This window comes from Thalassophryne amazonica, chromosome 22, assembly GCF_902500255.1.
Source record: "Thalassophryne amazonica chromosome 22, fThaAma1.1, whole genome shotgun sequence".
Lineage (NCBI taxonomy): Eukaryota > Metazoa > Chordata > Actinopteri > Batrachoidiformes > Batrachoididae > Thalassophryne > Thalassophryne amazonica.
In genome coordinates, this window is record NC_047124.1 from 14,730,039 (window position 1) to 14,742,729 (window position 12,691).

The following is a 12,691-nucleotide window of genomic DNA, read 5'->3' on the forward strand; positions in this document are numbered from 1 at the left end:
CGATTAGGATCATCCTCTCAGTCATCAGAACACACACAAATACACTATAATTAGTCCTAAAGGTGAGAAGGACCTGTAAAGTATGTGGGACAGGAGTTGTTTGAGCTAAATTTAATTTATTACAAAGGTTTTCTTTAGACGGTTGAGCTGACGTAGAAGTCATTATTACAATTAAAATAGAAATAAAGCTGTGTTTATTAATCAGTGTAACAAAGAGATAAAACAAATCAACAAATTATGAAAATGGACCAAAGATAGTACATGAGCAGAAAAAAAATAAGTGGGCCAACAACTGAGCCTTTTCAATTTATATAGCGCCAACAGTGTCACCTCAAGGCGCTTCACACAAATAAATTCAAAAAACAAAATGAATTAAAAGATTTTAAAAAGCACAATATAAGAGTAAATAAAAAGCATAGTAACACAATCTGCCAGCCATAAGAAAGAGAAAACAAGTGCGTCTTAAGTCTGGATTTGAAAGTCTCCATAGAATCTGTTTTATTGACGCAGGGAGATCGTTCCACAGAACAGGAGCATGATAAGAGAAAGATCTATGACATCCTGCGAATGCAATGCCCGGGCCGGTACCTAGGGTTTAATTAGATCAGTTAAATAGAGAGCTTCCAGTCCGTGAACAGTTTAATAAATTAGTAGCAAAACCTGAAAATCTGATATCACAGAGACAGAAAACCAGTGAAGAGATGCCGAAATGGTTGTAATGTGGTCAAACTGATTAAACCAGCTGAAAAAAAAATGTTAGTGCCCTCAATAGTGTCTTCAGTCCAACTGCTACAATATTATCTGTGTTTTTATTGTTATTTCTTTTTAAGTTATGGTGAACATGAGTGCAAGGTTTTCCTGATGTGGCTGACTTTTCATGTGCTTCCAGCTATGTCCAGCTACCTGTTTATTGTAAAGTACGAGCTACCTGAAGTGATTCGTGCCTTCTTGGGTTTACAAGAAAACTCCGGGTAAGTGTGAGCGTTTGAAGCTAGCTCATGTGTTTGTACTATATGTAGGCGTTATCGTGACGTATCATTTCTGCTTTGTGTGCAGTGAATGGTACCTCAATGGTAACTACCTGGTGGTGTTTGTGTCAATTGGCGTCATTCTGCCGCTGTCGCTCCTAAAAAATTTAGGTAAGACCTGACTCAGATGTTTCACAGTATTGTCATCACAGATACAACAGCGAGCAGTTCGCGCTGTTGCTTCGCAGCAAGAAGGCTGTGGGTTCGCTTCCCAGCTGGAACTTTTTTGTGTGGAGTTTGCATGTTCGCGGGGGTTCTCTCCAGGTTCTCCGACTTCCTCACACTTTACAGGTTAGCTGAATTGGACACTCTAAATTGACCGTTGGTGTGTGTGTGTGTGTGTGTGTGTGTCTATTAGGGATGTGGAGATGAATCGATACGAATCGGTATCTAGATACAAACATGCGCGATGCGAGTAAATCGATTCATTCAGGGTGCAACGATTCAGTTGATGGATGAAATCACGATGGATCGGTTGCTGCGTTTTTTTTTTTTTTCCGACGCACATTGAATGCACCACGGATGGAAGCCTGAAAGCACATTTCTACTGCAACAAATGTATTTCAAATTGAAGGCCGGCGACAACAGCACAAACAGTTGTAGGAGATTTTTGACGCACTTACATTTAAATCATGTGTTTGGAGTTATTTATCTTTTTTTTTTTTTAAGTTGGGAGACTTGACAAGACGCAGGTCGTTTGGAAAGAATGCCGTGGCTGTGGCTGTGCTCCCAACTCGGCAAAACTGGTACGAAAGTATCTCAAATTACTTTTGTCAAGGCGGCACTCTGTCAATGAGTAACTCACTTTAATACGTTGTCTTGCTGTTTGCTGTTTAAGTTCTGACAGTGTGATGAAACGGGTTCCAAATATGAGGGAACCAATTCTTGTTCCTTAGTATTGAACAAATCCTCTGCCTCTAGTAGGATCGGAAGAAGAAGAATTCCACAGTACCATACCGAATTGCAGCTTCTTATTTTCTATTTAAATTTTTGGTATAATTTCTTTGCATCATGTTGAATCGAATCGTATCGCACCAAATCACATCGTATTACATTGTGAGGAATTTAATCGCCATTAAATCGAGAACGGGGGTGAATTGTATCGTATCGTCAGTATCGTCATCTGTCGCTATATGTATCGTATCGCTGGTAGTGTATCGAGGTGCGTATTGAATCGTTGTCAGTGATGAGATTCACATAACTGTGTATCCAGGGTGTACCCCATCTCACGCGCTATGACTGCTGGAATAGTCTCCAGCCAACCCGTGACCCTTAACTAGAGTAAGCGGGTATTGACAATGGATGGATATAATCAAACAACATGCAAAATCTGGTGTTTTTCAATCATTTTGTATATCTACCCTGCTGCATGGCTGGGCTCCAACCCAGGACCTTCTTTTTGGGAAATGAGCAAACTAACTGCCCATCCATTTTCTATACCTGCTTACTCCAGTTAAAGGTCACTGGGTGGCTGGAGCCTAAACCAGCAATCACAGGGCGTGAGGCGGGGTACACAGTGCCGCCCTGAGTTATTATTAATATTGCAATAGCTGAAAAAAAAGAAAAATTAAATGCACATTGTTTGGCTTTGTGAATTGGTTTTATTGATCAGCGTTGTGTTGCAGTATTGTCCAGTAGGGGGCAGCATAGACATGTCTACACTGAATATTAAAGGAAACAGTTTATCTTTGTTAGACCTGATTAATTCTCCATAGAAACAAGCATCACTCTGAAGGATGACAGATTTTATGTGGAGGGGAAATTGTGTAGATGTGAGCAATCTTAAAAAAATAATCTCATGCCAAAATAAAATCCTTCATTGTAGTATTTTAACCCCTTAACGCCTGAATTTATATAGCTGTATATAAAAAAATGTTTTGTGTGTGTTTTTGCCTTTAAGTAGATGGTAAATAATGTTGAGATTATTAATTTCACTTTTGCACAAAAAATAAATAGTAACTTTGGTAATGACTTTATGTTATAATGTTATAATAATAATAATACTGGTATGTTGCAAATTTGCGACAACAGGCATACTGGTCAATTTGGTATGTTGCATATTTGAGTCAAATATTGTAGCATATATGCGACGATAGGCGTTAAGGGGTTAACATCATTTGCTCTCTGCACTGAAAATAGCATTTTAAAGACTGAATTAAGTTGTGTCGAGTCCAAGCTTAAACTGTGCTGAAACATAATCGTGCAGACACACACAGATCATTTTTGGTGCGATTATCCCATCAAATTAATATTAAACATGTGCAGTTATATAAGAGGCGGAATTTTCAGCCTGAATCCAGATATCAGCCTTCTTGCAGCTGTCCGTCATCATCTTGTGCCAAACCAGTCAGTGTAACGTAACACTGGTCCCGAGTCAGCTGTAGGACTTAGTAGTTCTAGTAATATAACACTGCAATGGAACCTAGAATCTGTTGAGATTGTTATTTATAAGCGCAGAGCTTGAACTCGCTTCGACTGCCAGTATGGCTGCAACCCAAATTTTTTTTGCCTGGCTTATGTAACAGAGGCACGACTTGATGTGTGCGATCGTAGCAGGGTGTCATTTAAATATTAATAACCACAACAATGAAGTGAGGATTCACAGGTGTTAACGCGTGTGTCAGGTCAGATCACATTCAGCCGCGCGGTGTCACTCACGCTGCAGGTATCGATCCAGAGCTGTCTGGTCTTCATTTGTCTGATGTAACCCAGAATAAGATGTGACCCATATCTCAGAATAGACGCCGAGAACATCTGACAGGGAAGCAGTGTGAAGAAAAGTAAAATGAGTCATGTCTATTTCGGAACAGTTCCTGTTTCATTTTGATTCTGGGATTTTGATCACTGATGGTGTTTTATGTGTCCAGGGTACCTGGGTTACACCAGCGGCCTTTCTCTGTCATGCATGGTCTTCTTCCTGGCTGTGGTAAGTTTGTGACAGTACGAAATACACACAAGGAACACCAAACATGTCTGTCAATCAGACGCGGTAACTTAACAGCACTGTTTTCTAATGAACTCCTTCAGGTGCGTTTTACCTGAACGCCTACACACGTCTTCAGTTCATTTCTTTATCTATAGTATAATATATGATGTGTGTGTGCGTGCGCTTGTGTATAACTTCGATCACGGACAGTCTGGGGAGAGCTGACATTTGCCGTTTCGTACACAGTAAATTTTGCAGAGTAAAATATACTCTGCCAGGATAATATACACTCTGCTATAGAGTGAAATCAGCTCTACCTTCTTGTCAAATCATGTTTTTCAACTCCAATAAGAGTCATTCACAGCATGATAGAGTTGATTTTACCCTGTGATAGAGTGTATTTAACTCTGTTTGGACTGGGACCAAATGTTATCCTGGCAGAGTATATTTTACTCTGCAAAATTTACTGTGTATGTTTCTGTGTTTTTGTGATGGTCTAGTGGTTAAGTGGTTGGGCTTGAGTCCAGAAGATCAAGGGTTCAAATCCCTGCCTGACTGGAAAATCACTAAGGGCCCTTGGGCAAGGCCTTTAATCCCCTATTGCTCCCGGTGTGTAGTGAGCGCCTTGTATGGCAGCACCCTGACATCGGGGTGAATGTGAGGCATAATTCTAAAGCGCTTTGAGTGTCTGATGCAGATGGAAAAGCACTATATAAATGCAGTTGATTTACCATTCTGGACTGGCGGTAAATCATATTTATATTAAAAGTGTTAGTGTATGCGTGTGTGATTTCATTTAGTAAGTTCGATCTAATTACATAATATCATTGCAAATACGTTAAAAAATATGGATGACACATGAAAGTGAAAACACTTATTTCCATTATGGTCCATAAAAAAATCAAACGACAAAATGGAAGTAATAATAACAATAATGATGATGATAATAGTAAGTAAGTCCCTTCGGCTGCTCCCTTGTTTGCACTCGGGGTCGCCACAGCGAATCCAAGGTGGATCTGCATGTTGAATTGGCACAAGTTTTACGCCGGATGCCCTTCCTGACGGAACTCCACATTACATGGAGAAATGTGGCAGGGGTGGGATTTGAACCTGGAACCTTCTGAACTGAAGCCAAGCGCATTAACCACTTGGCCACCACCTAATAATAATAATAATGAAGAATTATTAACCAAGCAAACAAGGTTAATAATTTGTTTATTATATGGCTATTGTATATATAAACATGAAAATTTACAGTATCATCTGAGTACGCTGCTGACGGTGTTGGGCTCATTTGCTTTCGTTAGCTGGTAAGCTTTCAATCTGCGTTTTTTCAATTATGTTCAGATATTTATGGCGTACATTCATGTCCGACTTGGTTTTTCTAATCGTGTTTTTAGCTTCCTGGTTTGTAACGATTATACGCGTTGTGGACCGATTGTCATGGTAACCGGTCCGATATGGGAAAATATCAGACCAGTAATCAGAACGCGCCATATAGTAATAGTGTGTATATGATAACAAGAACCTAAACAATTTATAAATACATTAAGACAGTAAGTTAACATAAAAAATTATGTAATTAGCTGGAAATAAAAGGGTTGAGTTCTTCTAAAAACTGTTGAGGTCTAAGGTTCTAAAAACATTCTGGACTCACATACCATTCCAGCTCATTATAGAAACTTTGCATTTATAAACACTACCCAGTGTAGAGCCCGTGGATCCCCACGGACCACACACTAGTTTCCTTGTAATCAGCTTCAGCTCATGCAGAAATAACTGTGATGAATGAGTCTTTGCATGGAATCACAAACATGCAGTCAGCATGTGAGAACTGCTGTGCAATTGTCATTTTATTTTTATTTGTCTGTATGTCGCAAGGTATCTCAAAAGGCTTTTGTTAGATGTTAATGACATTTTGTGCAAAAGTGAGTTTTCAGGGGAGGAACAGGTGTTTAGATTTGGAACCTCATCCAGATGAATGTGCAGATGCAGGAGTATTGTTTCCCTGCTTTTTTTCTTCATTTGTTTTTAAACAATTCAAAATAGTTTATTGGCAGTTTTTCAGATGAGTGCATGGATCATAATAAAAAAAATGTGTAGATTGTGTGTCAGTGGACATGGTGGAATTTGGGCCATTTTATCAATGCTTGGAAGCGATATTTAAACACTGATGTGTAGTGATGTTAAGCTCGAGTCAGGCTGCTCGACACAGCATCGAGCTTTGTGAACCAGAAGTGTCGGTGAGCAGCGTTTCGAGCACGCCCCACACCACGTGTCGAGCTTCGCGAGAAAGTTGAATAATCTGGGCGTGTCAATACGACCCGCCAAGTATTTAAATGAGATCTGAATCGCGGCACAAACTGTGGGTTTGTGAGAGGAGGAGACTGCCAGCGACAGTGTTATTGCCAATTACTACGTGACAGGGACAGCATTAGTTTATATTTAGGTCTAGTTTAGAGTTCATTTAGTATAGTTAGCTACATACACATAGGACCTAAAAACACACAACAGGCATCCATTCATATACAACATTTATCCACACAGTACATCAACACAGGCTAGACTATATATTCATAGGTAGATCAGAGACTGAGCTGAGTGACTGAAGAGCTGTGATTTTGGCGAGCGGGTCTTCTCCAAAGCTGGAGAGGTGGTGAGGCAGAAGAGGAGCCGATTAAAGCCCAGCACTGTTGAAATGATTCTTTTTTTGAATAAAAATTGTTGATAGTTGCACAATCACCGTCTCCTATCCCCTCTATTCTAATTTACAAATTACAGTATCATAAGCACAAGTTGCAGAAGCACATGCCTTTCTCACTTTTCCCGTCACATTCCATCCAAATATTGTTTGAGGACTGATAAATCTACATATAGTCTACAATAAAGGCTTTCATAACCAGTATGTGTGCATCTGTAGAGACTATTTATTACATTAAGAAAGACACAATAATGAAGATGACATTTTTTATTAGTATTTTTCAAGGACAAACCACATCAGTCATGAATTACTGCAAAATTTGTCACAGCACTCGCTCAGGGTAATTCTCAAAACAATCCAGCAGATGTCACCCTTCAAACTGTATCAAACGCCTCGAAGCAGTGTGTCGATTTTCAGCCAGTTGTGTTGAAGTGGTTCATTGGTTCATGAGGCCTCGAAATTGCCATCACTACTGATGTGCAGCTTGGAGCTGAAATACTGTGAAACAACCCATTTATATAACCATATATCAGGACATATGTGGTCTATATGAACCTAGTTGCACTGACTAAATCTCAGTATTTAATACCTCAGACGAGGGGTGTAACCAGTGGTGGGCACAGATAACCAAAAAATTAACTTCGATAACAGATAAGATAACTGAAAAGTTATCTTTGATAAAGATAAACCACCCAAAAATGTATCGGAAGTTACAGATAATCGATAAATTCCGATGTTGTCTATGGGACATTTGCAGTTACTAAAGAACTGAAATTGATTTTTAACAATCGCTTTTGAAAGCATCAAAAGCGGTAAAAGACCTAAATAATAAGCAAGAATGTTTGACCATGCTGCCCCCTGCAGGAAGCAGCACAGACAAATCCTGAGAGCACCTACGAAATCAACTCTTTACTAATCATAATCATTTTTCTTTCAACATTCTGCTCCTGCTGGAAGCTCTTGTTTACAACAGAGCTCCCACCACAGAGCCACACCAAGAGCAGCCATAAGACCAGCTCCCTATCAATTTCAACACGCCGGTCAGGCGGAGGTCTTGAAAAATAAAGTCATACTAACGTATGGTTTTTTGAAAATTGACTTGGTGACATTGTGATTATATTAGTATGGTGTTAAAGGAAATGACTTTTTTTTTGGTCACCAGTTCTCCTTTGCTTACAGACGATAGAGTGGTTTCTGTTTGCAGAGAGTAGAACAACATGCTTATTAGGAAACTTATTAGGTTTTAACAGTTTAAAAAATGTTTTTTACTGTTCAGCTTAGTTTAGTACGTTATCAGTCTAAAACTTATCGGATGGTAATTCATCGGAAGATAATTAGTCCGATGATGGTTTTTAAATTTATCTAAAAAGATCATCTGACAATGAAAACATTATCTTCGATAATTATCTGTTATCGGATTATCGGAAGTGTGCCCACCACTGGGTGTAACGATACATTAGCTCCATGATACGACACATATCACGATACACAATTACATCACTGTTCACACTAATTATGTAGACAGTAATCGGTGGTGAATGTTTTTACTTTAAAGAAGCAAATTATTCTGAAGTATAAATTGTAGTCCTTAATGTTATCTGATTCCTGTTTGTAGATTTTATAATTCATTGATGATTCTCCTGCAAGAGGTCATTATTTCGTCCATGCACTAGTTGACTTTTCATGATATCGCGATACTAATTTAAAAAATATTATTGGATACAGGGTGCACATTTGCATTTTCTTTTTCATGACCTATAGGAAAGTTATATGAATGAGGTTTGGGGTTTTTTTAGCGCACTGGTACATGTTTTACAAATATGAAGGCACAACTAGATGGTATGGAAGTAAATCTGTGCCATCAGAGTTTGAATTTGAATTTTTAAGGTTGAATTTGTTTACCATCAACATATTCAGCCTCAGAAATTTCAACCTCAAAAAATTGAACCCAAGAAAATAGAAAAGCAGGGAGAAGCAATCGATCCCTGTCTCAGTCATCCAACATTCAGCCAATCACGTTTTGCTCCATTGGTCATTTGACACTGAGACCAAATCGAAAGAGGTAGTAGGAGAAGAAGACATGATACATTCAGCCAGTCATGTTTTGCTCCATTGGTCATGTGACACCAAGACCAAATTGAAAGAAGAAGAGGTGATACATTGCTGAATGTTGGATTATTGAGACAGGGATCGATTGCTCCTCCCTGCTTTTCTATTTTTTTTTTTTTTTTTTTTTTTTTTTTTAGGTTGAATTCTTTTTTTAAGGTTCAATTCTTTTAGGGTAATTTTTTTGAGGTTGAATTTTATTTGTTTATTTTTTTTAAGTTAAATTTTTTTTTTTTTTTTTTTTTGGTTGAAGTTTGAGACTGAATATGTTGATGCTTTCAACCTTAAAAATTCAAATTCAAACTCTGAAGGCACAGATTTACTTCCATAAGATGGGCGCTCAGGAGAGCAGATGACTGTTCTGTTTCAGTTCCATTTCAATTGAATTGATTAATATATGTTGTGTAATTGTCGTTTCCCAGGTGATCTACAAGAAGACCCAGCTGCCTTGCCCTCTTCCTTTCTTGAACCAACATTCGGCGAACCTCAGTATGAATGCTTCAGACATACCCGGGTTGTATGCGCTACAAGACAGAAGCGAGCACATGGATTTCTCCAGGGCGGGCGTGTCGCCCACACCCCTCAGCGACCATGACGCTCATCACTCCACAAACGTCCACTTCGAGCCTCACCCTGACGCCGAGGACATGTGCACGCCCAAATACTTTGTATTCAACTCGCAGGTAGGAGCACATTGGGGCGGATGCATTTGCTGGTCCTAAATTTGCATAAAATAATAATAAAAAAAAAAAGTGAGAGAGACCAAGCCTATAAGGAAATCATTTATCTGCAAATGGGAGTGTCGAGTGTTTGCCAGCGCATGTTTGGTGAAGGTGGGGTGTCAGGGTGTGTTTTAGTTTTTGTGTGTGCGGCAGCAGGATCATAAATCGTAACAGAAATAATGACAGTGGCTGTCTTGCTATAACTTGTTTCACAACGGTTGTATTTTGCAATAATTTAAATTAAAAAAACATTTGTCGATGTTAAAGTTGTTAAGAAATTATGATGCAAACTACATTGGAGAGCAGTCTAAACAGTCAGATTTGTGTTTTTTTTTTTTTTTGTGGCAGTGGGAACATGCGAAAGCTTATTTTCTTTTTTTTTTCTTTTTTGCCGTTGATTTGAGCCTCTCACACATTTGGCTCTGCATCTGATTTGAATCTGAACTCTAACAGCATGACTTCTATTGGGTACATATCACTTACACAAGAATCAGATTGAATTAATGAATCAATATAATTCAGATTTTGTCCACTGGTGTTGTGAACAAAGCCCAAGTAGGCTTAATCTGCTAAAAAAAAACAAACAACAAAAACCAAAAACAAATTAAAATCAAATATTGAATGTTTAGACTGCACAAAAAGGGTTAGAATTGTTTGCATGTGCACAGTAATCAGATACATGCTACTTCAGCCTTTAATGTGAATGTAACCTATGTTCTAAATCTATCCTCAAAGTCGACTTGTGATTGCTGCAGAACTTTCCCATCTGATCCAGCTCACAAACATGAATGCAAAACATGCAGATGAAAAAGTAAACATCAGTTTAAAAAAAAATCTGTTTCAAGCTTTTTCAGCTGATAATGTGAATGAAGCCGTAGCCACAACAACATTTTTTAAGGTGTAGCAATCATTTCTTGGCTTATTTCCTCCTGGATTAGTGTTTCCATGTATATTTTCTACCACTTTAGACTCTTTGCCGGCTCTTGTGTTTGTGTTTTGCGTAAAACTGAGTTTATGGATTTGTTTCTTTGTTCCTTTTGCAGACGGCGTACACCGTGCCCATCATGGCCTTTGCCTTTGTCTGCCACCCGGAGATCCTGCCTATCTACAGTGAGCTCAGAGAGTAAGTGCACTCTTTTCCTGCTGGAAGATGTCAAAAAGTACTACGGACTGTATTTTTCACCATTTATCACTCGTGGTACTGAGCGTTTCAGAAAGATTTTGATTTGTGCCAAGGTTTTTGCCTCTTTGTGTCCAACCAAATACAGCAGAGGTGAACAGGATTGAATGTGTGCAGTCCGCCGCCGTGAAAGTGACATGAACAGCAGTTTATCTATTTAGAGGACGTGTCCTGACCTCATGAAACCTTTCACTCTGCTTCACAGAAAGCAGCTTTAAAGTACACCGCCACGCTTATTGAGCAATGATATGTCATCAAACTACGTGACAATTCACCACAGAATTTCAGTAGTTGTCAGGCGAATGCCGAAACTATTCACATGCACAAGGAAGGCGGTTAAGAAATAATGATGAAAATCTTTAAGACACTGGATAAAGTACACAACGTTAACAATGCAGCAAAACCAGCTCACTTATATAGGAGGCTTTGTTACAGAAGATGACACATCACCTTTCTGTAATATGGAGCCTTTACACAAATAGTTTGTATTCAACAGAGAAGTGATTAATGGATTCAAGAGTTTACTTGACAAATTTATAATTTGTTGTATTGTGAGCTGCAGATTTGGATACTGTAGCCAATCACGTCATGCAGTTTGAGAGTGTTTCCTCCTTAAGTTGGTCAAATTATGCAACATTTTAACAAAATATAGGGCACCAGATGTTTTAAGTTGTACCCATGCATGGAAGTGAATGTATTTTTAAAAATAATAATTTCAAGGCGTCGGTTTTGTGTATGTAGCTTTAAATGTAGAGGTGCTGCTGGTTGCCACGCCCTTTTTCACTTCAGAGAAGTGCCATTTATCCTCCTTCCGACCATGTGCCAGAACAGGATTTAAGACAGCGTGGCATAGCTTCAAAACCTCCTAAATGAGCTGTTTTAAGGTCGTTTTTACTCCTGCCGTCCTGCACATTATCATCATACAGACCCATGTGTGGAATTTATTGCATGGCTGTTCACCTTTGAGGTTGTGTGTCACCGCTAGGGGCAACAATACATGTCAGTAGGAAACCTGTTAGCATAGCGTAGCATCGCATTTTATTACCCAAGCTTCCCATGTACTGAGCTTGATCTGCATTGTTCCAAGTTTAAGAGAAACATTAACCTCCTTCTGTTTTGGCACTGTTCGTCTTTGACCCAAAATACATAAGCATACTAAACAGCAAATGTCAGCTGTCCCCAGTTGCATGCACGCACAGCTTTTTGTTTTTTTCTGAATTCTGCTGCTGCAAGCAGGTGCTTTTAATTTTTACATATGCGCAATCAGAGACAGTGGCAAAAGACATCAAATCAAATCAGTTTTATTTATATAGCGCCAAATCACAACAAACAGTTGCCCCAAGGTGCCTTATATTGTAAGGCAAGGCCATACAATAATTACGGAAAAACCCCAACGGTCAAAACGACCCCCTGTGAGCAATACTCCTTTCACTCATGGTAACGACAACATGTCACTTAATTAAACTGACTAAACCAGTTGACTACAAAAACACAATAAATTAATAACACTAATAACACTGTTCAACAAACACAATTAATCAATAACACTAACAACACTGTTAAACTAACACAAACCACAATAACAACATTTAAAACCCCAAACTCCCACAGTACATTGCAGCACAATGTTCATTGTTTACGCAGTAGCTAAAATTGCTAATTTCTCCAAAAGTATCAGTCCTATCAACTTTCTGTTTTCACAGCGTTCATCCTTCACCCAAAATACATAAGCACACCAAAGGGCAAATGTCAACTCTTCCTGGTTTCAGCGTGATTGAAGCCATACACACATACACACATTATAATGGCTATTATAATATGGATGCAAATGTGTTTCTGTAGTCGCACAAGGAGAAAGATGCAGAACGTCTCCAACCTGTCCATTTTGGCCATGCTTGTCATGTACATGATGTCAGCACTGTTTGGATACCTCACCTTCTATGGTAAGAAAACCCTCATGACCTACACAAACAAAAAACCTGTAGTGACCTCATCTTTTATCTGAACACACACACACAACACTGTATT

At 38.9% G+C, this 12,691-nt stretch overlaps 1 protein-coding gene across 3 annotated transcripts in view; it reads left to right on the top strand.

The window, feature by feature from the left end:
• The window catches only part of slc38a4 (solute carrier family 38 member 4), an 89,645-nt gene that overhangs the window by 63,137 nt on the left and 13,817 nt on the right, over positions 1-12,691 (top strand). For all 3 annotated transcript variants that reach the window (XM_034163229.1, XM_034163227.1, XM_034163228.1), the window contains exons 7-12: positions 890-971; positions 1,057-1,139; positions 3,896-3,954; positions 9,184-9,444; positions 10,527-10,606; positions 12,506-12,606. In XM_034163229.1, the coding sequence (XP_034019120.1) occupies positions 890-971; positions 1,057-1,139; positions 3,896-3,954; positions 9,184-9,444; positions 10,527-10,606; positions 12,506-12,606 (666 nt within the window). The remainder of the gene's footprint in view (positions 1-889; positions 972-1,056; positions 1,140-3,895; positions 3,955-9,183; positions 9,445-10,526; positions 10,607-12,505; positions 12,607-12,691) is intronic.